At 41.2% G+C, this 22,815-nt stretch overlaps 1 protein-coding gene and 3 non-coding genes across 4 annotated transcripts in view; 1 reads left to right on the plus strand and 3 right to left on the minus strand.

Moving 5' to 3' along the window:
* Positions 1–290: 290 nt before the first annotated feature.
* Positions 291–22,815, plus strand: part of LOC138958310 (sodium-coupled monocarboxylate transporter 1-like) — a 52,875-nt gene continuing 30,350 nt past the window's right edge. The window contains exons 1-4 of the mRNA XM_070329420.1: positions 291–845; positions 3,140–3,331; positions 19,294–19,359; positions 20,951–21,002. Of these exons, the coding sequence (XP_070185521.1) occupies positions 672–845; positions 3,140–3,331; positions 19,294–19,359; positions 20,951–21,002 (484 nt within the window). The 5' untranslated portion in view covers positions 291–671. The remainder of the gene's footprint in view (positions 846–3,139; positions 3,332–19,293; positions 19,360–20,950; positions 21,003–22,815) is intronic.
* Positions 9,941–10,012, minus strand: Trnap-ugg (transfer RNA proline (anticodon UGG)). The gene has a single exon. It is a non-coding gene; the product is annotated as a tRNA-Pro (tRNA).
* Positions 10,526–10,597, minus strand: Trnap-ugg (transfer RNA proline (anticodon UGG)). Its single transcript has one exon. It is a non-coding gene; the product is annotated as a tRNA-Pro (tRNA).
* On the minus strand, positions 16,241–16,312 carry Trnap-cgg (transfer RNA proline (anticodon CGG)). The gene has a single exon. It is a non-coding gene; the product is annotated as a tRNA-Pro (tRNA).

A 22,815-nucleotide genomic window follows, 5' to 3' on the forward strand; every position in this document is an offset into this window, starting at 1 on the left:
TATGTGTGTTTTGCATTGATATCTTTGTGTGTTTTGCATTGATGTCATCTGTGTTTTGCATTGATATCATGTGTTTTGCATTGATATCATTGTGTTTGCATTGATATCATTGTGTGTTTTGCATTGATATCATTGTGTGTTTTGCATGGATATCATCTGTGTGTTTTGCATTGATATCATTGTGTGTCTTGCATTGTTTTCAGAGGGAGTCTGCTAACCCACATGTACAACTTCGGCGGAACTGAAGCTTCAAAGTTTTCACGTTGTGGTGACGAAATAGCGCACGTAACATATACACGTTTAAAGTAGCTGTGATACCTGTCCGCTGTGAAAACAAGCTGCAAAACCTGTACTTTGTGTAGAGCAGCTGTGAAACATGTGCACCTTGAAATCCATAGATCTGTGAAACGTCTAATTTGCAATAAGAAAAAAAAGTTGTGTAAACCTAAACAGTGAGAACAGATGTTGTGAAAATTGTACACTGTTAAAACCGGCTGTGAAACTTGTACACCGTGGAATCAGGTTGTAAAACCTCTGCACTGTCAAAGAGTGGCTGTGAAACTTCGACACCGTGAATACATTTTGTGAAAATTGTTCACTGTGAACAGATGCAGTGAAACTTTCACGGTGTAAGCATCATCTACGCATCTGTGTAAACTTGTGACGTCATCATGGTGGAAAACGTCAGTATCGTGACGGGCGTCACCAAGACGTTCAGCACTCTTGATTACATCATCTTTGCTGGCATTCTGATCATCTCGGCTGGCATCGGATTCTACCATGCGTGGAAGGACCGGAGGAAGGACACGCTGAAAGAGTTCCTGCTGGCAGGGGGAAACATGCAGGTGAGAGAAACAACTACACCTGTCTTGTGGCTGTCTGAATATACATTGAATAATGCAAAGTCCACAACTTTCAAGTTGTTTGAATTTTTCAGGTGAGAGAGAGAGAGAGAGAGAGAGAGAGAGAGAGAGAGAGAGAGAGAGAGAGAGAGAGAGAGAGAGAGAGAGAGAGAGAGAGAGATGGAGTTAGAGAGACGACGAGAAAGAGACACACAGAGAGACAGATAGACACAGAGACAGATAGACACAGAGACAGATAGACACAGAGACAGATAGACACAGAGACAGATAGACACAGAGACAGATAGACACAGAGACAGATAGACACAGAGACAGATAGACACAGAGACAGATAGACACAGAGACAGATAGACACAGAGACAGCCTCGGACAGAGAGGAAGGGACTCAGAGAAAGAGAAAGAGAGGCAGACAGACAGACAAAGAGGGAGTGAAAGGCAGAAAGATAGATATTAAAGTCAGACGAACGACATAGGCTGGAAAATAAACCCTCAGATCCTGCCCTGACTGCACATGTACATCTCAGTGTTACAATAGCAAGATCTAGATCAGCACTTTTCAGGACGTGTACATCTCAGTGTTACAATAGCAAGATCTAGATCAGCGCTTTTCAGGACGTGTACGGGAACGTGTACGGGTAACGTCATCAAATCTAGTTTTTACGTCACGCGTTTGCCAAGATCTGCAGTCTTGGTGGTAGCAAAACAACGTATGCGTTTGGAACATTGGAGAAAAAAGTGAATCACGGGTGACGCAATATCTACACGTACATGTACAGGTCTTTGCTACACGTTCGACCATCTAGAACACTGTAATGAGTACATTACGAGGTCGCCATTGATTAGATGACCACAACAATGCTGCAATGATGTGGACCCCTAAACTGACACAGCAACGCAGACTCATTCAGACTGAGATAAGCACACATGATAGTGCAAACCTGTGCAATGCAGTAACAAACTTTAAACAATGCAAAATACAATAATATTAATAAGGATATTTCTATTGGTCAAAAACCTGCTATAAGAGTCGTTCTCAGCGCCTTATGTTATGATAAGAAGGTCTTAAAACCACATTTTTCCCTTTGACCTTAAAACATTTTTTTTTGACCCTTCAAACTGAAAAAAATGACCAAATTCGATTTTGCAGTCTATGCGATAGAAACCACTCGCCTTCGACATCGAGGAGACACAGCTCGCACGAGTTCCGGACAAGAAAAAGCGCCTCGGTCAAAAAACAACAAAAATCAGAAATCTTTAATCTAAAAGGCACAGTAAGCCTTTCGTAAACCATCACAGATACTGTCAGGCTTTTACACACAGTACAAACACCCTTCCATTTGAACGCTCACCAAACGGGAACATCCTAGGTGCCCTCCGTAAAGAGCGAGCAATTTTCAAAGAATTTATTTTTGCGTGGTTTATCTTACCCCTGAGCCATCGTGAACCCGTGTGATCCAGTTTCCCTTTTTCACAATGTAGTCGTCAGTTGGTAATTTGAATGCGACTCGCTGTGAGCTTATCTGCAATAGCACGTTATTAAGTACCTCTGACTATGCACGAAACAAACGGCTGTGGTTCACAAGAACTCTAGCGATGGCTTCTGACTGTTCAGAGGAACTGGCCATAGGTTTAAACCGTCGTCTGCTACGAGAACCACGACCTTGCATGACCCTGCTTCCGGGCTTTTCTTTTTTCAAACTTTCAAAACTTCGAATTGTACTGATCTTGTCTTGGTGAAAAAAGAATTCTTTTATGATTTAAGAATGTTTGTGTAACAAGCTGTCAATTTATTATTTAGATTTTAAAAGTTAGGTCTAGCGCCAAAACGCACCACGGTCCGATTGTCTCTGACACAATCCGCAAAATTAATTCTTTGAAAATTGCTTGCTCTTTTCGTAGGACACCTAGGATGTTCCCGTTTGGTGAGCGTTTAAATGGAAGGGTGTTTGTACTGTGTGTAAAAGCCTGACAGTATCTGTGATGGTTTACGGGAGGCTTACTGTGCCTTTAAGTAGAAACATTTTTTTAAATGTAGAAAGAAACTGCATTTATATGGTTTTATATGTTACTTTTTTAATCTTTTTCTTTTTTTTTTGCCTTGCCATCGGATTTTGTTGTTGTTGTTGTGCTCTTTAGCTCTACAGCGGGATTTTTAGGGGGTCAAGAAAAGGATAAGACCTGCTGATTAAACAAAATTATTATTTAAAAAAAGACTGTTCTTGCACCAGGTGACGCCACTATGCAGGTCATATTAACATTTTGTTCTTGCGTTTCAGACGTTGCCAGTGGCCCTGTCTCTCGTGGCCAGTTTCATGTCGGCCATCACGTTGCTAGGGACGCCAGTGGAGATGTACCAGTACTCCACCATGTACTTCTACATCGGTATCGGCTACCTGCTGGCCATGGCGGGCGCCGCGCACATCTACGTCCCCATCTTCTACCGGCTCAAGATCACCAGCGCTTATGAGGTGAGGAATATATATGCTTTGCGAATCAGTCCCATCCGAGTAGGGTCTGATTTCCGCAATAGGGCTATCTGTGCAGAGACATTTTTCTCTCTCTTTTGCTCTGCTAAGAGATTTTAACAAATCTCAGAAGAAAGTCTCTGCTGACTTTCAATTGTTTCTGAAACTCTCGCATACACTCGAGGTATTGCACGAGTGGTTTTTTTTTACGTGTATGACCATTTTTATACCGCCATTTAGGCAGCCATACGCCGATTTCGGAGGATGCATGCTTGGTATTTTCGTGTTTCTTTAAACCCACCGAACTCTAAAATAGATTATAGGATCTTTTCCATGCGCACTTGGTGTTGTGCTTGCGTGTACGCACGAAGGGACATACTGCACGAGCAGGTCTGCACATTAGTTGACCTGGGAGATCGGAACAAATCTCCAAAGCACCAAGCGCGGCCGGGATTCGAACGCTCAACCTTCCGCATGGGAGGCCGGCATCTTATCCACTGGGCCATTGCGCCTATCGCTTTTACCTTTAAAGACATATGATATCGATTTAAAAAAAGATTTGTAAAAAAAAAAATAAAAGCGTCTCTTTTTGACATTCTCTTTTGAAGACACATCTCTGACGTCAAAAGCTAAACGTGCATAATGGGACACGTAAAAATGCTGTCACTTCTTCTGCATGTTTTCCCCAAACTGACAAAGGATTTCGAAAAAAAATTTGTTCTCTCGGTGACATCGGCATATCAACAGGAAAACATAAATCGTAACGTCACCGCTAGGATGTGCATGTATCGGTATCATATATCATTAAAAGTACGTTTCTTTTGTAAGTTCAGAATGTTTACATGCTGTGGCTAAGCACACATACGCTGTTTCAGTTTATATATATATATATATATGTTACAGTTAATCTGTGAAACCAGGGAATACGTGTATTAACTAGGTAATACATGAATTAACTGACGGAAAAAAACAGTTAATTCATGTATTACCTAAACTAGAGAGAGAGAGAGAGAGAGAGAGAGAGAGAGAGAGAGAGAGAGAGAGAGAGAGAGAGAGAGAGAGAGAGAGAGAGAGAGAGAGAGAGAGAGAGAGAGAGAGAGAGAGAGGGAGGGACAGAGAGACAGCTATCATATTTACAGAAGAAAACACAAAAACACGTGAAAGTGAATAACCACAGTTCGACAACAACGAAAATAACAACAACATCCACATCAACAACGTCAAAACCCAAAACAATTTTGAGAACGTTAAAAACAATTCATTCAAGCCTAGCGCCTCACATAAAACAGTGCCTGACTGATACAGTTTTTCACCCTATGATCGAGTCAGAAGATCGATCACTTTCGCGTGCATGTTCCTGGTTTAATTACACAGAACTGATCATTAATCGCTTAACTGTGCCAGACAGTGGAAGGTGCCAATAACCACTGTCTGGCACAGTTCGTCCTGGGAACACGGTTTTGCTCGCTCTCGCAAATCCGCCAAAACTTTCACAGGAGACAAGGCCATCCCTCCACCAGGACACATACCAAACATCAACATCGTGCCTGCCTTCGTTGCAGAGTGGGAATTATTTTATGAATTAATTTATTCAAATAAGCTGGGGAGACAGGGATGGCCCAATCGTCCGCCAGGTCGCCAGGGGCGAGTAAAAAATCCGCCGGGCTAGTAGAAACCGCCTGGCAACTCGCCCGGCTGGCCAAAGAAAATTCTGGTCAAATGCGACCCTTTTAGTTGCAATATCGGGTTTTAAAGCCATATAAACACTGCAGATCAACTGTGGTATGTACCGGGCCAGCGACAATTTCTGCCGGGCTAGTGACTTTCTTGAAGTTACTCGCCCGGCTGGCGAGTTATAATTTTGAGATTTGGCCATCCCTGGGAGATATTTGATGGCGTAATGACACGGAAAGGACTGTGCCTTTAGCTGCTAAAAATGCCTTTGAATGTTATGACAATGGCAAGGGCAAATCCCCAAGACTTCTGTCACTACTTGTGCAGCACAGGTTTTAACTTTAAGAAAACGTGGCACCAAAACAAACATACCAAGACGTCACTGCTTATCTGTCTCTTTGAGGTTTGATGTGAACAACAAATTAAAAATATATATATTAAACCCACAATACCAGAGATGAATGTAAAAAAGAGGGTAGAACAAGAACAAGAACATCATTTATTCTTCAGGCCTCTAGCCCCTAGAATAGGGTCGTTACAAACAAAAATACAAGTCAAAAATACATACAGCGGCAAAGCAACACGAAGATACAAAACTAAACACATACAGCGGCAAAGCGACAAAGATACAAAACTAAACATACACGGTAAAGTAATACAGTCACAATCAGTCGTCTTGAGCTATGTTTTCAGTAAACTCCAGGCGAGTTTTTAGAGCAATAAACAAGTAAATGCTTAATCTACGAATATCAGATGATGAGCCGTTGCGGAGAATATTCACACAATTTAATGAGTTATATCTTGTATTTAGAAACTTAGCCCTGGCGTTTGCATACAATGGACAATCAAATACAAAGTGCTTTTCGTCTTCCACAACATCACAAAGCTTGCATAGAATATTCCTGTCCCTTCCAAATGTTCTTCTAAAACACGAAGCTCCAATAGGCAACACACCCAGACGCAATTTGATCAAACAATCGCGGAAACATTTTTTGTCAATGAAATCAAAGTACTTCTCACTTTCAAAAACTGTTTTGAATAATCGGTAGTTTTGATAAATGTCATTACTTATAATGGAACCATTCCATTCCTGCAAATACATATCAGCCATTCTCTGTTTAAACAAAGAAATAAATGTTTTTTCACACCCCACCCCTTGTTGCAACCAAACATATCCAAACCCCGTGCTAAACAATGTATTCTTTACATGTGTTGCCCAGCATGTTTTACCTCGCTCGTCCAAGTTTTTTAACATTAAGTATGCCTGTCTGGGAATTCTGGATATATCTAGTGTCAACAGCTTCAACCAATATTTTATGCACCTTACTGCACTGTTGATGTACAAAGGGTAGCGTCCCAGTTCTCCATACACAAACTTGTTGGATACTTTAAGAGGAACACTTAAGAACCTTTTGCATGCAAGTGTGTGAACCTTTTCTATATTGTCTAATCTTTGGAGACCCCACATTTCGGAAGAGTACATTAATATGGATTTTTTGTTTGTTTATTTGTTGCTTAACGTCCAGCCGACTACGCAGAGCCATATCAGGACGAGGAAGGGGGGGATGAAGGGGGCCACTTGTCAAGCGATTCCTGTTTACAAATGCACTAACCCATTACTTGTGTCCCAGCAGGCTTTAGTAAAACTAAATTAATACCTACTGGAAGATTACCAGTTTCCAGTATGTTAAAATAGGCTTAACCTATCTACTGCTGGACTTACATCAGAACACTAACAGATTAAACTATACATGAATCGCGAGACAAGCGGCAAGAGAAGAGATTTTTGGAAAAAATACAGGTGAATGAGCAAGAAGGCAGAAAAAGGAAAAGAATTCATGAAGAAAAAGAGAGCATGACAGGAAAGAGGAACCAAAAATCTACCTAACAGCAAACTAGAAAGCTCCTGCGGTTCCAAAAACAGGAGGGGCTTTTAATTTCATAACCGCAGTGCCCCACTGCGGGAATTAATATGGATTGCACCTGGGAATCGAAAATTTTGAAAAAACAACTTTTGGAGATATCATTCAGTTTTCTAACGTGTCTAAAACAGTCAATGCATGCTCGCCTCCCTTTCACCGCTAAAAAATCAACTCCCCTTTTCAAACTCATTTTTGTAGTAAACACAAAACCTAAATAATTATATTCATTAACAACCTCAAGCAATTTTCCATTCAAATACCATTTTTCATTCTTACCCCAAAACCCCCCTTTTCTAAATACCATACATTTAGTTTTATCAATGTTAATGTTTAGGTACAGTCTTTTACATGCATCGTTTAAAACATTAATCTGCCTTTGTAATCCCAGTGCTGTGTCAGAGAGGAGAGCTAGGTCGTCCGCAAAAAGTAAAGTAAATAATTCGACAAGACCGGGCAAAAACTGAATGCCATGCATTCCACCGTTTTCCACAGAGTTAGCTATCTCGTTTATAAAAAGGGAAAAAATTTGTGGACTTAAAATACAACCTTGACGGACCCCTACTGGACACTCAAAAAAATCAGTCATTCTGTCTTCAATCCTCACACATGACAAAACATTTTGATAAATGGCAACTATTGCTTTCATAAATTTTCCATTCATACCATACTGCATCAAAACGTCAAACAGTGGTTCTCTTTGAACAGAATCAAATGCCTGGCGTAGATCCACAAAACATACATATAATTTACATCCTCTCATTGCAAAACATTTATTAACAACAGCCTTTAATGTAAAGATATGATCCACGGTGGAATAACCACGCCTAAAACCAGCCTGAGATTCTGTTAGTTTTTTATGTTCTTCCGTCCATTTCACTAATCTCTTATTCAAAACAAAAGTATAACATTTACTGACTACACTAAGTAATGAAACCCCGCGGTAATTCGCAGTTAACTTGGGATCACCCTTTTTAAAGATTGGAACAATAATAGCTTTTGCCCATTCATCCGGATAAATGCCAAACAGGATATTAAATAGTTTTGTGAGGAAGCGGACAGCAGTATCAGCAACTAACTTTAACATTTCCGCTAGAACTTCATCGCTACCACATGCTTTTCCTTTTTTTCAAAGAGGGTAGGAGACAAAGTAAGGAAGAAATAGATAAAAGAACAGACAAACAACATGTTACGGCTGGTACTTGCGTGTAAATGTCTGTGTGTTGTTAATACTCTATCAGAAAGAAAAATGCGTGCTCTACTCTGTTTACAAACTCCCGTCTTACACACACACACAACACTCAAACAAGGCACAAAGACTGAACACAATTTCTGCCCTTTGCCCTCGTACCTATATTCAAGCAATCACAAGTATTCACCCGTAATCACAACAAAATATAAATATAATATCTCACATCCACTCAAAAGACTCTTTCATTCAATACAACATATTATTAGCTTGAGTAGGATGAAATGAAAGCCTCTCCCTCGATGATGTCGTCCCTGTTGACTCTCAGTTCAAGGATCACACATACAGGGTGACCCAAAAAAAAGAGTACCCAAACAAAACGTTATAAATTGAACAAAAATAAAGCAATCTTCATAAAATTCATGTACACACACAAGTAGCCTCTGCATGATTTGCACAGACAATTTTAGCGTTCTAGCTTGTCTTTCAGGAAAGTTATGCTCATTCTACAGAACACCGAAGAGAGTCTGCACACAAAGTTGACTCTGAAATAAATTTCCGCCGAACCTGGGATCGAACTCACGCTGACAGCGGCCAACTGAATACAAATCCAGCGCGCTACCAACTAAGCTATAACCCTGCGCCGACTCTACTGGTCCTGGCCGCAAGGAGGGGACGCTCCTCTTCTCACCTCGTCTACCCTTCGGTCGAGCGCGTCCTGCTCCCACCGGGATGCTGTGTAGAAAGTTTATGCTACCGTAAGTTCCAATTCTAAGATAAACTTCTCCACATACTAGTACTTCCATTCTTTCTCTATATTATTCAATTATCCGTCAACTAACTTATGCTGTTATATTATTTACATCAGCTCATTTACAAGTAACTTCATTACAACAGAACATACAACACTCCTTTTCAAAATGGCTGACAACAGCTCACGCTTTCCACCGCATTTCACAACATGACTCTCAGTCATTTCACAAGTTAAGGTTACTGAACAAAAATACAATTCAATTAATACCTGTATTCTCACAGCATTTGAATCATATCAGATTCATTCCACAGTAGTCACTAAACAGTTGACTCACTGCTCCTTGAGAAACATCTTACAACAGTGTAGAGTAAACACACCCTCTCCCGAGAGCGATCTCAGATGTTCTACCCGATATCAATATGGCCGCTTCAAGGTTGTCATATTTTAGTCATCTTCTCTCTCATTGGTCAATAGTAGCCAATTACAATACAGTTCACAAAAATCAGCTCACTATTTCAAAAGCTGACACTACGATCACGCAGTCGACTCATGCCAAGTAAAAGTATGGCAAGCTAAACTGTACACATTTGTTGAATACTTTCAATACTGAATTATGTACAAATCCATTTGTCACACAACATGAATGTAACCTACACACAGATCAATGCAGCCACCGACAGGCAGGCAGGCACGCACATACATACACACACACACACACAGACAGACAGACAGACAGACACACACACAGACACACACACACACACAGGCACCGACAGGCAGGCACGCACATACATACACACTCACACACAGACACACTGTGACACAGACAGACAGACAGACAGACACACACACACAGACAGGCAGGCACGCACATACATACACACTCACAGACACACACTCACACTCACAGACAGACAGACAGACAGACAGACAGACAGACAGACAGACACACACACACACACACACAAAATAAATGAGGTGTAATAAAAGTGTACCACCTCTCCTTAACTTTTTGTTACAAATATCAGTATAAACGTTGTACGAGATGCTTCTGAAAAAAATGTTAGAAAAAAATTGGGCTCGTCCGGGATTTGAACCCGGGACCTCTCGCACCCAAAGCGAGAATCATACCCCTAGACCAACGAGCCGATGTATAAACATGCAAATCATAGATATAACTTGAGTTTCCGTGACAGCTTGTGCTTTTCTGAGCCGAACAACATTACATAATATGTTGAACCGACAACAAAACTTAAGAGTGGCGCGAGCTTACAGATAAAAATGTATTGATTTTCTACTTTGTTCTTGGCACTGAGCTTACATTAAGCGTAAATGACACGCGTAAGTGACATTAAGACGAGACGACGATAATATTTTATTCAAGAACGAAAACAAATACGATGTCAAAAATATATGGGCTCGTAACTTTTGTTACAAATATCAGTACAAACGTTGTACACACAGACAGGCAGGCAGGCACGCACATACATACACACTCACAGACACACACTCACAGACAGACAGACAGACAGACAAACAGACACACACACACATAAATGAGGTGTAATAAAAGTGTACCACCTCTCCTTAACTTTTTGTTACAAATATCAGTACAAACGTTGTACGAGATGCTTCTGAAAACAATGTTAGAAAAAAAACTAGGGCTCGTCCGGGATTTGAACCCGGGACCTCTCGCACCCAAAGCGAGAATCATACCCCTAGACCAACGAGCCGATGTATTAACACGCAAATCATAGACATTTTAACTTGACTTTCCGTGACAGCGTGCGCTTTTCTGAGCCGAACAACATATCACACCGTATACACTCAGATGCACGCCAACCGAGCAGCGACCCTGTGACGTCATCAAGAAAACGTGGGTGTCTCCAGAAAAGTGTCAAATAATGACAGAAAACTGGTTCAATACGCTCAAATGTTGTTATCGAGAGGTACACAAGGCATGCGTTAAAAGGATACATAAAATTAAAATCAGTAATTGGCTATGGATCGAGCTACCAATGCAGTTACAAGCGAAGGTGTTCAATCAATCAATCAATATGAGGCTTATATCGCGCGTATTCCGTGGGTACAGTTCTAAGCGCAGAGATTTTTTTGATTTTTTGAATTTTTTTTTGTTTATGCAATTTATATCGCGCACATATTCAAGGCGCAGGGATTTATTTATGCCGTGTGAGATGGAATTTTTTACACAATACATCACGCATTCACATCGGCCAGCAGATCGCAGCCATTTCGGCGCATATCCTACTTTTCATGGCCTATTATTCCAAGCCACACGGGTATTTGGTGGACATTTTTAGCTATGCCTATACAATTTTGCCAGGAAAGACCCTTTTGTCAATCGTGGGATCTTTAACGTGCACACCCCAATGTAGTGTACACGAAGGGACCTCGGTTTTTCGTCTCATCCGAAAGACTAGCACTTGAACCCACCACCTAGGTTAGGAAAGGGGGGAGAAAATAGCGGCCTGACCCAGGGTCGAACACGCAACCTCTCGATTCCGAGCGCAAGTGCGTTACCACTCGGCCACCCAGTCCACTAGGTTAGGCTAGGGGGAAGGGGGTTCTGGAAACATGCTCTCTCTCCCTCCTTCCCCTTTCTCTTTCACTCTATTTCTCTATCTCTCTGGTGTTGACTTTTGTTCACTGAAATTGTGTTTTATGTGCTTATTACAAAGTTTTGTTTGGGCCTCTACGGGAAACATCGTTTACAATAGCTTGTACGACGTCCTCTCGCTGCTGTACTACAACGTTGACGCCGACGTTGGAAGGATAAGGGCATAATTATCGTTCAAAACTGATCACTGAAGAAAAGTGGTGATTCGAAACAGCGCAAGCATCATAATCGAGTGGGTTACGCTCAGCGCAGGGAATGGATAACAGTCAGCGCAAAAGAAAACAAACATTGTGGGTTTATAAAGGTACCTAATGGGTCAACAACTGTTTCTTAGTCTCCCAAGAGCTGTATAGTTTGGTTTTGGCGTTAAAACTATGACATCACACACCCGGAACACCTTATTACACAGTTGTTCAAATTTAAAGTGGATCTGTACGTGAGTTGCTGCGGGACATTGATTTTCCCGTGCTTCCTTCTCCAACGCTAGCTTTGTTTTGATTCCCGGCCCACGCTTCGTCCCTGACATGTTATCGTTTGGGATTTTTTTGAGAGAGGAGAATTTGTTTTATCATGGAGACAGCATAATGTAGACTGCACGAGTACTTGTGGTGTGGCCGCCCGGCCTTGGATCTGGGTTGGTGAGGAGAGACAGGAAAAGGAACTAAACCGATAATGTGAACCATTCGGCATGGTTTATCATAGTTGCGTTGTTGTATCAGTGTAGTCAAATTAGAGAGAGATAGAGAAATAGAGTGAAAGAGAAAGGGGAAGGAGGGAGAGAGAGCATGTTTCCAGAACCCCCTTCCCCCTAGCCTAACATTTTTTTAAATGAAAAAAAAAGAGAAAAAATTGAATATGAAGAAAAAATAATCGACCAGATTGCACCAGTTTGCTCCATTTTCCCTTGTTTTTATCTAAGTTCGGGCTTCGCGTCCTCGATCTGCCCCGAAAAGAAATTTGGAAACCCCACCTTAAAAATCATGTGATCCGTCCCTTTAGGTCATAAATAAATTAACAAAATCTGTGTACTTTTATTGTTCATACATGACACACTAATTGATAACATGACAGTATTAAATTTTCTTGTGTAGGTATGGATTTCCGTTGCTATCACTGTGAGGCTGCATATACTGTTTTTTCCTGACGCACACTGTTAAACGACATCCTAAGTGCCTTTATTGCTGATTGACATCATAATTGCTTTAATTTAAGAGGCAAACATAGAACACAATACATTAATAATTTTCTACCATTGCATTCAAAATGCGCATTTCTCTTCAAAGACTTGTTAGATCTGCTCACTGTTGTGTCGGCAAGGGATTGCCGCCCAAAAGACCGTCGATGACACACATTAAAGGCACAGTAAGCCTCCCGTAAACCATCACAGATACTGTCAGGCTTTTGCACACAGTACGAACACCCTTCCCGAACGGGAATATCCAGGTACCCTACGTAAAGAGCTAGCAATTTTCAAAGAATTAATTTTGCGGATTGTCTGACAGACAATCGGACGGTGCTTTTTTGCGCAACTGACTTTAGAAATCTAAATAATAAATTGACAGCTTGTTATACAAACAATCTTTAATCATAAAAGAAAGCTTTTTTCACCAAGACAAGATCAGAACAAGACGAAGTTTTGAAAGTAAAAAATAAAAAATAAATAGTAAGGAAGCAGGGTCACGCAAGGTCGTGGTTCTCGTAGCAGACGACGCTGCCTGGCGCCAGTTCCCCTGAACTGTTAACCGCCACTGCTCTAGTTCGCAGCCGTTTCAATGTTGCATTTCAGATTCAAAGGTACACAATAACGTGCTATATAAGCTTACAGAGATTCGCATTGAAATCACAAACTGGCGGCTAAGTTGTGAAAAAAAAGGAAACTGGATTACACGGGTTTACAATGGCTCAGAGGTAAGATAAACCACGCAAAAATAAATTCTTTGAACATTGCTCGCTCTTTACAGAGGGCACCTGAATGTTCTCAGGCGGTGAGCGTTTAAATGAAATTGTGTTTGTACTGTGTGTAAAAGCCTGACAGTATCTGTGATGGTTTACGGGAGGCTTACTGTGCCTTTAACTCTCTCTCGTAAAATAATGTCTTGATGTCTTTGTTGTTCCGCCGACAGAGATTTCGCGGGAAAAAGTGAACATCCGGTGTTATTAGGTGCTTTTCTTTTCTTTGCACCCGGTTTAGAGTATCTGCGTTATAAATATGGTGCGCTTCCTTATTCAAAACATTACTCTATGAAACAAACATTAATTAAGAAAGAAAATGTGAAAAGTCAATGAGAACTACTTAAGTCGTTGGTATAAATACTGTGTACTAATGACGATGATAACTCTGTGTAAAATACCGCCCTGATATGGCCCTTCGTGGTCGGCTGGGCGTTAAGCAAACAAACAAACAAACAAAATGTACAATGAGCATCATGAGCATTGAAGAGATTTTTGCGAACAATTTTTAAGGGGCACCATAATAAAGTGTAACACCGGCTTTAATCACAGTTTTGCACGGTATTAGGGTCGTCTTTTTCTTGCGGACATGACTGGAGACAGGAAGCTGAACGGCATTGAAAAGGAAGAGAATCATGAATCAATTTTGTGTGTGCACCATTCCTGTGACCCCCCCCTCTCTCTCTCTCTCTAACTCTCTCGTGCTTTGCTTAAGTACAAACACGCACACACACACCAACACACACACACCAACACACACACAAACGCACGCACGCACGTACGTACACACACACACGCACGCACGTACACACACACACACAAACGCACGCACGCACGTACACACACATACACGCACGCACACACGCACACACACACACACCCTTACTCACAGAGCCCGGCTCACCTTCGGTGTCTTTAGAAAAATTTCAGAAGCCATTGCAAAGAAAGACCTTATGAAACTAAAGAAAGGAGAAGGTTGAGGCAGTTACAAAATGCTAAAACACTAGACGGGCGCAGTGGCTTGGTGGTAAGACGTCGTAATCGGGAGGTCGTGAGTTCGAATCCCGGTCGCTGCCGCCTGGTGGGTTAAGAGTGGAGATTGTTCCGATCTCCCAGGTCAACCTATGTGCAGACCTGCTAGTGACTTAACCCTCTTCGTGTGTACACGCAAGCACAAGACCAAGCGCGCACGAAAAAATCCTGTAATCCATGTCGGAGTTCGGTGGGTTATGGAAACACGAAAATACCCAGCATGCCTGCTCAAAGAAAGCGGAGTGAAGCTAACTATGTTCTCAGAGTATAGTGTGGGGAACACAAAATTAATGGGCAAACGAGCTCACACGTAACCAGAACATTCTGGAACGCTGCAGAAGAAGAAGAAGCTACCACACTTGCTCGTGATTTTGTTTCTGTGGTAGCAAACATTAGATATAAGATAAAACCACATTTGAATGTAGTGTATCAACCTTTAAAACTGTCATTGGAGCCGTTTTGCATGAAATAAACGAATAAAACGTTGCGCTGTTCTGAACCCATTTCAGACTCGACGATGACGCTGATCGTTATCATACCATGGCGCTGATTGTCATCATACGATTTCAGCAGAACGTACATTGATTTTTAAATTGCCAACTAACTAGACCTCTGCCAGGTATAGGACGCACAGACATGATCAAGAAACGACCGAAGAAAAACTCACAGGAAATATTTTGCTTCTGTCTGTCTTCGTGTGTCAAAAAAACACAACACAATGGAAAATAGCATTAAGAAGCCCTACCTGAGGCTTATTTGCTATAATGCTGCGTGCATAGGGAAGTAAATCTCGTAAAATGATTATAGGGATGTGCACTGATATCTTTTACAGCTGTATATACAATAAAGTATTCATCAACAAGTCTTGTTAGTGCTTTTTTGGACGGTTTTCTGAGGACACCCACGTTTTCTTGATGACGTCACAGCACAGAAATAGGGTCGCTGCTCGGTTGGCGTGCATCTGAGTGTATACGGTGTGCATATGTTGAACCCACAACTTACAAGCGCGAGCTTACAGATAAAATTGTATTGATATTTTTACTTGGTTCTTGGCACTGAGCTTACCTTAAGCGTAAATGACACACGCATGTGACATTAAAGACGAGACAATCATAATAATTTCCTTCAAGAACGAAAACAAAAAAGATGTTAAAAATAAAGGGCTCGTCCAGGATTTGAACCCAGGACCTCTCGCACCCTAAGCGAGAATCATACCCCTACTGAGACCAACGAGCCGATGACTGCGCAAGCAATTCTCAGAAAGTTAACTGCCCAGCTTGGGGTTTCTTCGTGATTTCGTCAGTGAAACAGGGGAATGAACTTATCTTTATTAGTGAATATAACAGGGACGATTAAAAGTTTCAAATATTCAAAAACTCGGCAAATATTCGAACAATAAACAAAATCAAACAAACAAACAAAACACAAATAACAAGCAAGGAAGCACACAAACAAACAAACAAACAAACAAACAAGCAAACACAAAGACATACGCGCAGACAGACAGAATACAGGGAAACAAACACATAATTATAGCACAAACAAAATATTATGAACTTACATGAGCTGAGAGATTTTTGAATACATCAACGGAAAACAAACAAACAAACAAACAAACAAACAAAAGATTAAAAAAAAAATCGACGGACAGGAAACAACACAATGTCACAAACACAAGGATAGGTACAATGACAAAGATTGGTTGGTGTGAAGTTGAGTCTAAGTCTACTATATAAGTTAAAAACATGATTCTGTAGGGCTCGTCCGGGAATTGAACCCGGGACCTCTCGCACCCGAAGCGAGAATCATACCCCTAGACTAACGAGCCGCTCTAAACCAGGAAGAAAATACACTCCACATTTACCTGTTACCCTGTTACGCAATGCTATTTTATCAGTATTTGACAGAAATTTACCTGCGCTGTGTTGTGAAAAGAGGTTTCAACCACAGGCACATGACTTTCGGGAGGGGGGGGGGGGGGGGGTGAACTGTGTGTGTGTGGCGGTTGGGGGTTGGCCTAATACATAAGTATAATTAGACGAGAGCTTGAGCTCCATCTCACCTTCTTTTCCACATACACACACACACATACACGCACGCACACACACATACACATACACACACACACGCACACTTAAACGCGGAGTTGTATTTCTACATAATCATAATATTTGCTTGCGTTCTCGTGCGACAAAAAAATACTTGTATATTCCCAGTCAAGGCAATGTTGCATGTATGCAACTCCGGTGCTGTAGGATTTACTCACGAAAACTTTGTAATCTTCTTACCGTGTAGACATCCTCTACGAAACTATAGTCAACAAAACTTGAGCTTTTTGTTTCCCTTTCATCTGTCGCCACACTCGGCCACTAGGGGTCGCCGTCTTACCTTGTGAACCCCCTTAATGGGAAGTGGAGAGAGCACGTTAACTGAGACATTGAGAAAGCACTTGAACTTTACACAAGACTTTTCTAGTTGATATGTTTTTGCGTTATGGGTCCGAAAATTACCTGGTAACTCCGTCAAACGAAGAGCGACAGGAGGGGAAAACGAGATCGTGCAGCGTTTATGTGTTAGACGGTTATTCTCGTCATTTGATAAAACGAACGTTTATATCTTTACAATATGTACACTTCCAAACAAGACGTCGCTTTGACAAACTTAACCAGTTCTCTTATTTTGGAAATAACTTTTACGTCTGATTTAGTCGCAGAAAACTAGCTTTTATGTATCTATTCGAATTGTATTACATGCTATACGGGAAGCATCACAACTCGTGCTCAAACATGGTATTGGTACTTGAGTTCTGTTGAACTGTTGATGACAATTCTGCAACGTCTGTCGTTTTTTTGTATAAACTATGTAAATACCTTTTTTCTTTTTTTTAGTTTTCTTGTTCCTCGTAGAAAATTTCTTTGACTTTGGTTAATGTTCATGAATAGCATTCTCTTCATCACCGATGACAGGATTCTTTGGTAACGTTAAATATTAGTCCTGCATGTCTGCATTGGAATTCTGATGACATTCAGATTATCCTTCTACATTGTGAACGTTTTGCAACAACTGTTTGCACATTACCACACCTTGGAAAAACTTTCTTTTAACAATTAATGTAGTCCACGTTAAAAAGTCGGTGCATCTGTTGAACTGTTAGTGACAGTTCAGCAACGTCTGTGAAATGGCGTAGCTTTCTGTGATATACTTGACGGTTTCGGGAGAACAGCTGGGTTGGTTGGCTGGGTGGTTGACGGCTGGTTTGTTGGTTGACTGGTTTGTTGGTTGACTGGTTGGTTGGTTGACTGGTTTGTTGGTTGACTGGTTTGTTGGTTTACTGGTTGGTTGGTTGACTGGTTTGTTGGTTGACTGGTTGGTTGGTTGACTGGTTGGTTGGTTGACTGGTTTGTTGGTTTACTGGTTGGTTGGTTGACTGGTTGGTTGGTTTACTGGTTGGTTGGTTGACTGGTTTGTTGGTTGACTGGTTTGTTGGTTGACTGGTTGGTTGGTTGACTGGTTTGTTGGTTGACTGGTTGGTTGGTTGACTGGTTTGTTGGTTTACTGGTTGGTTGGTTGACTGGTTTGTTGGTTTACTGGTTGGTTGGTTGACTGGTTGGTTGGTTGACTGGTTTGTTGGTTTGTTGGTTGGTTGACTGGTTTGTTGGTTGACTGGTTTGTTGGTTTACTGGTTGGTTGGTTGACTGGTTTGTTGGTTGACTGGTTTGTTGGTTTACTGGTTGGTTGGTTGACTGGTTTGTTGGTTGACTGGTTGGTTGGTTGACTGGTTGGTTGGTTGACTGGTTTGTTGGTTTACTGGTTGGTTGGTTGACTGGTTGGTTGGTTTACTGGTTGGTTGACTGGTTTGTTGGTTGACTGGTTTGTTGGTTGACTGGTTGGTTGGTTGACTGGTTTGTTGGTTGACTGGTTTGTTGGTTGACTGGTTGGTTGGTTGACTGGTTGGTTGGTTGACTGGTTTGTTGGTTTACTGGTTGGTTGGTTGACTGGTTGGTTGGTTTACTGGTTGGTTGGTTGACTGGTTTGTTGGTTGACTGGTTTGTTGGTTGACTGGTTGGTTGGTTGACTGGTTTGTTGGTTGACTGGTTTGTTGGTTGACTGGTTTGTTGGTTGACTGGTTGGTTGGTTGACTGGTTGGTTGGTTGACTGGTTTGTTGGTTTACTGGTTGGTTGGTTGACTGGTTTGTTGGTTTACTGGTTGGTTGGTTGACTGGTTGGTTGGTTGACTGGTTTGTTGGTTGACTGGTTGGTTGGTTGACTGGTTTGTTGGTTTACTGGTTGGTTGGTTGACTGGTTTGTTGGTTGCCTGGCTGACGAGTGGATGGGTTGGTTAATTGGTGCGGGATTTGGTTTTGGCGGGATAGTCGGTCGGTTACTCGCGCAATCAAGCGAAACTGGGTAAATGTAAAGGGTCGCACTTCAATCAACGGTTCAAAGAAAACCCTGGCCTTTTTTTTATCACAAAGTTAACTCATGAGATTTGTTCCCCTCTTTATGTTTATATTGTGTTGTTTGGTGGGGAAGGGGAGGGGGGAGGGGCAAAAGAGATCTGGGACAAGATTCTAGTGTCCGCTATGGCCGCATGCGTTGCCGTCAACCATAGTTTGTCGTATGTAATGCATGTATACAATACGTTTAAAAATACTTCAGGATATTCGATGAACATCAAATGAATGTTTGTAAATACAGAAATATGTAAAGATCTCATGTGAAAACAGATTTTACATAGTAAATCTTGCGTAATTCAAAGAACGCACATTTACAGGCATTGAAGTGTTCCCCCTTTTCTCTGTCTGACAGTATCTAGAGATGCGATTTGGAAAAATTGTCCGTACCGCCGGATCGCTCACCTTCGTCGTTCAGATGGTAAGTATTGGGAGTTCGAAAGCATTTAATGAAGAGTCTTAGAGTGCCTATGAAAATTGAGCTCGTTGTCTAAGTCCTTATTTTCTGTTCAATCTTGTCTAAGTCCTCATCTTCTGTTCATGTTTTGTCAAAGTCTTCCTTTTCTGTTAACTTTTGTCAGTCTTTATTTTCTGTTCATTTTTGTCAAAGTCTTCATTTTCTGTTCTTTAAGTTTTTAATTTATCATTATCATTTCCACATTTTTTATTCATTCTTGTCGAAGTCCTCATTTCCTGTTCATTTGTTGTTATCATTATCATTTGCTTGCCCGTCCACTTTCCAGCTACTCGCTGACCGGCAGTACCCATAATGTCAGGTTACATTGATTGATAAGATTGATTTGGATATTTGTTCGACATGTCCTGCAAGTGTTCCTTCTTAGTTCCCCATCCCCATTCTTTCAATTTGTTCTTCTGGTTTAATGTTGTTATGTCCACCATTATGAAAATGTGTGTAATTTAGTATTGTTCTGGTCACGTGATATAAGCATTTGGTTGAGTGCATGTCCTAGCTGTATGTTTTGAACTGTTCATGCGAAGACATTCTGAATAAAATTGTGTTTAAACCAAGTGAAGTGAAATTAGAGAAGTCCAGCAAATAAATAACGTGTATGTACTTTGAAAGAGAACCATTGCACTTTAACCGGTAGCCTTTTTCAACTTTGTAAAGATGAACAGTTCAATGAACGCAAGAAGGACAAAGTCAGACTGCCGCTTCGAACGACAGAGCCTTATCTGAAATGGTTAGCAAAACTGTTTTCACGAGAAGGAGAACAACTTTCTAGCTTACGCCCGATTTATTATTTCGTTTAATTAAAAGAAATATTTCTTTACAACAGGGCAGCCGCCATCTCATTTTTGTGTGTCACTGCAGACTATAGTTTACTCGTCTATTTCATGCGACACAAACATAAAGAAAACGTAGGTACAATTAGAAGCATATGAATGCAATCCTGTTGCATAATTATACAGTCAAATAATGACCGCATACGCATTAGTCTGTTTGTCCTTATGTCGTGAAAACTCAATATGCATTTATTGGCGTTTTTTTCTTGCAGAAAAAAAACCCTTCACAGTGTAAGAAAATTGTTAAGTAAAGTGTAAATGATAATAATAGTATTTACATAGCGCTTCCCACAGCTCCAAGCGCTTTACATGTTCAATTAAACAAAAGCAAGATAAAAGCAATTTGCATTAATAATGTTGATACAATCTTTATTTCATCTCAGATCTACATGGAGACGGGGGAGGGGGATAGAGGGGGCGTCAGCTCAGTTTTTTTCGCGGGTTCGAATCCGGGCCGGGCCAGACACGGATCTACATATGTACAGACTAAACGGTATCCATGTCCCACCCCGTGTCACCATTGTGGCATGAAACAAATCCTCTGTTAATCTGTCATAAGTGCAGGTGGCTGACTGCACGCACACAGCTGAGTATCGCGACTTTTTTGCCGCTAGGTCTCCACTGGGAGGAAACAACCCGATTTACCCAGCGATGGGAAATATGAAAATGAAAATGTTTTGAAATGTACATCTTTTCTCTCCCCTTAGTTGCTGTACATGGCCATTGTTCTCTACGCCCCGTCCTTGGCTCTCAATGCAGGTACAGTTACTGTGTCCTTTTCATTCTGTGTATCTCTTGTCTTTATTTCTTTGGCTGGCTGGCTGGCTGCCTGTATAAGAGAGAGAGAACTGAACTGAACTTAACTGAACTTTATTTTACAAGGATTAAGATTTAAGGCTAGGCCTTTTCTTACAATCTGTTCTTGACACGCACCCACACACAGAGGGAGAGAGAGGTGGGGGGGGGGGGGGGGGAGGGGGGGGGGGAAGGGGAGAGAGAGAACATGACAATGACAATGATAATTCTTTATTTAACAGGGTACATAATAAGTATAAATATGTGTGTGGTTGCTGGGAGTTTTTTTGTGTGTGCATCTGACCCTCGCCCTAAAGAGGGACAATCTACTGTGGCTTGAACGAAAAGGCTTGTTACGTAATTACAGAATTAAAGGAAGAACATGTATACATGCATATAAGTATATATACATAAATGTATGCCGAAGATGCACAATACAACAACAACAAATGTTATTTATTAGGAAGTTTTTAGCTGTGTGTAAAAATAACGACGAGCAAAATTAATACAAAATTCAAAACACACTTTGCAACGATGTATCAGTGAACAGCCAACCAATGCCCACTGAGCAAAATCGTTACACAGCATTTATTATAGGGCTGTATATATATTGACCCCAAACTCACTCCCGTTTGAATAGCTTTGGCTCTATAGGTAAATTACCACGAGCATGCAATGCTTACCTATAAGGTGCAGCTTGCTCTGGATTTATCCGAGATATGCATCAGGAGCGTTTATGTCAAGTAATAGAACGGCCCGCATGCGCAGAACTCACACTTCAGAGAACGAATGTACACTATTAACTGATATAAACAATGCTAGGTCAAGCATGACAAGAAAGGGAGGGAAAATTAAGGGAGGGACTTGCAATAAACGCTCCTGATGCATATCTCGGATAAATCCAGAGCAAGCTGCACCTTACAGGTAAGCCTTGCATGCTCGTGGTATTTTAACTTCGACATGCAGTAGCGTTTACGTCAAGGAATTTTTAGAGCAATAGTGTAGGCCTACATGAGACAACAGAAAACTGTCCCAACATAAAGTCTAGGTTAGAATAAACTTCAATCCAACACTTACTTTAGTTCTTCTTTAGGAAAGAATCCAACAACTTTTGACCCATGTTGACAGCGTGTGGCTTCTTGTAAAACCTTCCAAAGGTTGACTCCGAAGACCAGCCTGCAGCCTTCATGATTGTAGCAATGGGAACACCCCTTGCAGCCGCTGCTGATGTACTAGCAGCCCTCGTGCTATGAGCACCAAACACTGATGTGTCAATACCTGCTCTGTTCAAAATGTCTTTAATCCAGCGTGACACAGTATCCTTAGAAACAGCACCATGAGGCTTCGGGTAACTGATGAACAGTTTCTTTATGTCTCCCCTCAAACTCTGAGTCCTTTTAATGTACTCCTTCAGTACATTGACTATACCAGAGACATAGATAGATGTCTCTGACTATACACAGGTTTCCATTCTGAGGATAAGCAAGAAATTCCAGAGGCTCTTGATGTACACCTTTCCGTAAATGTTTCAGCTTTTCACTTATTTTGAACACACAACGATTATTCTCCATAGTTAAATCATCCAAAGACAGACTATATACAGTTTGGCAACGTTGGCCAGACAAAATAACAAGCATTGTTGCAAGTTTGCTGGACAGTTCCTTAAAAGTAAGTTTATTGTGAGGCTGAAGATTCTCCAAATAGTTCAACACTATATCTACATTCCAGGTAACACTGTACTTGGGAAAAGCAGGCCGAAGCTCGAACACACCCTTGA

This window comes from Littorina saxatilis, linkage group LG2 (genome assembly GCF_037325665.1).
Source record: "Littorina saxatilis isolate snail1 linkage group LG2, US_GU_Lsax_2.0, whole genome shotgun sequence".
Classification (NCBI taxonomy): Eukaryota; Metazoa; Mollusca; class Gastropoda; order Littorinimorpha; family Littorinidae; genus Littorina; species Littorina saxatilis.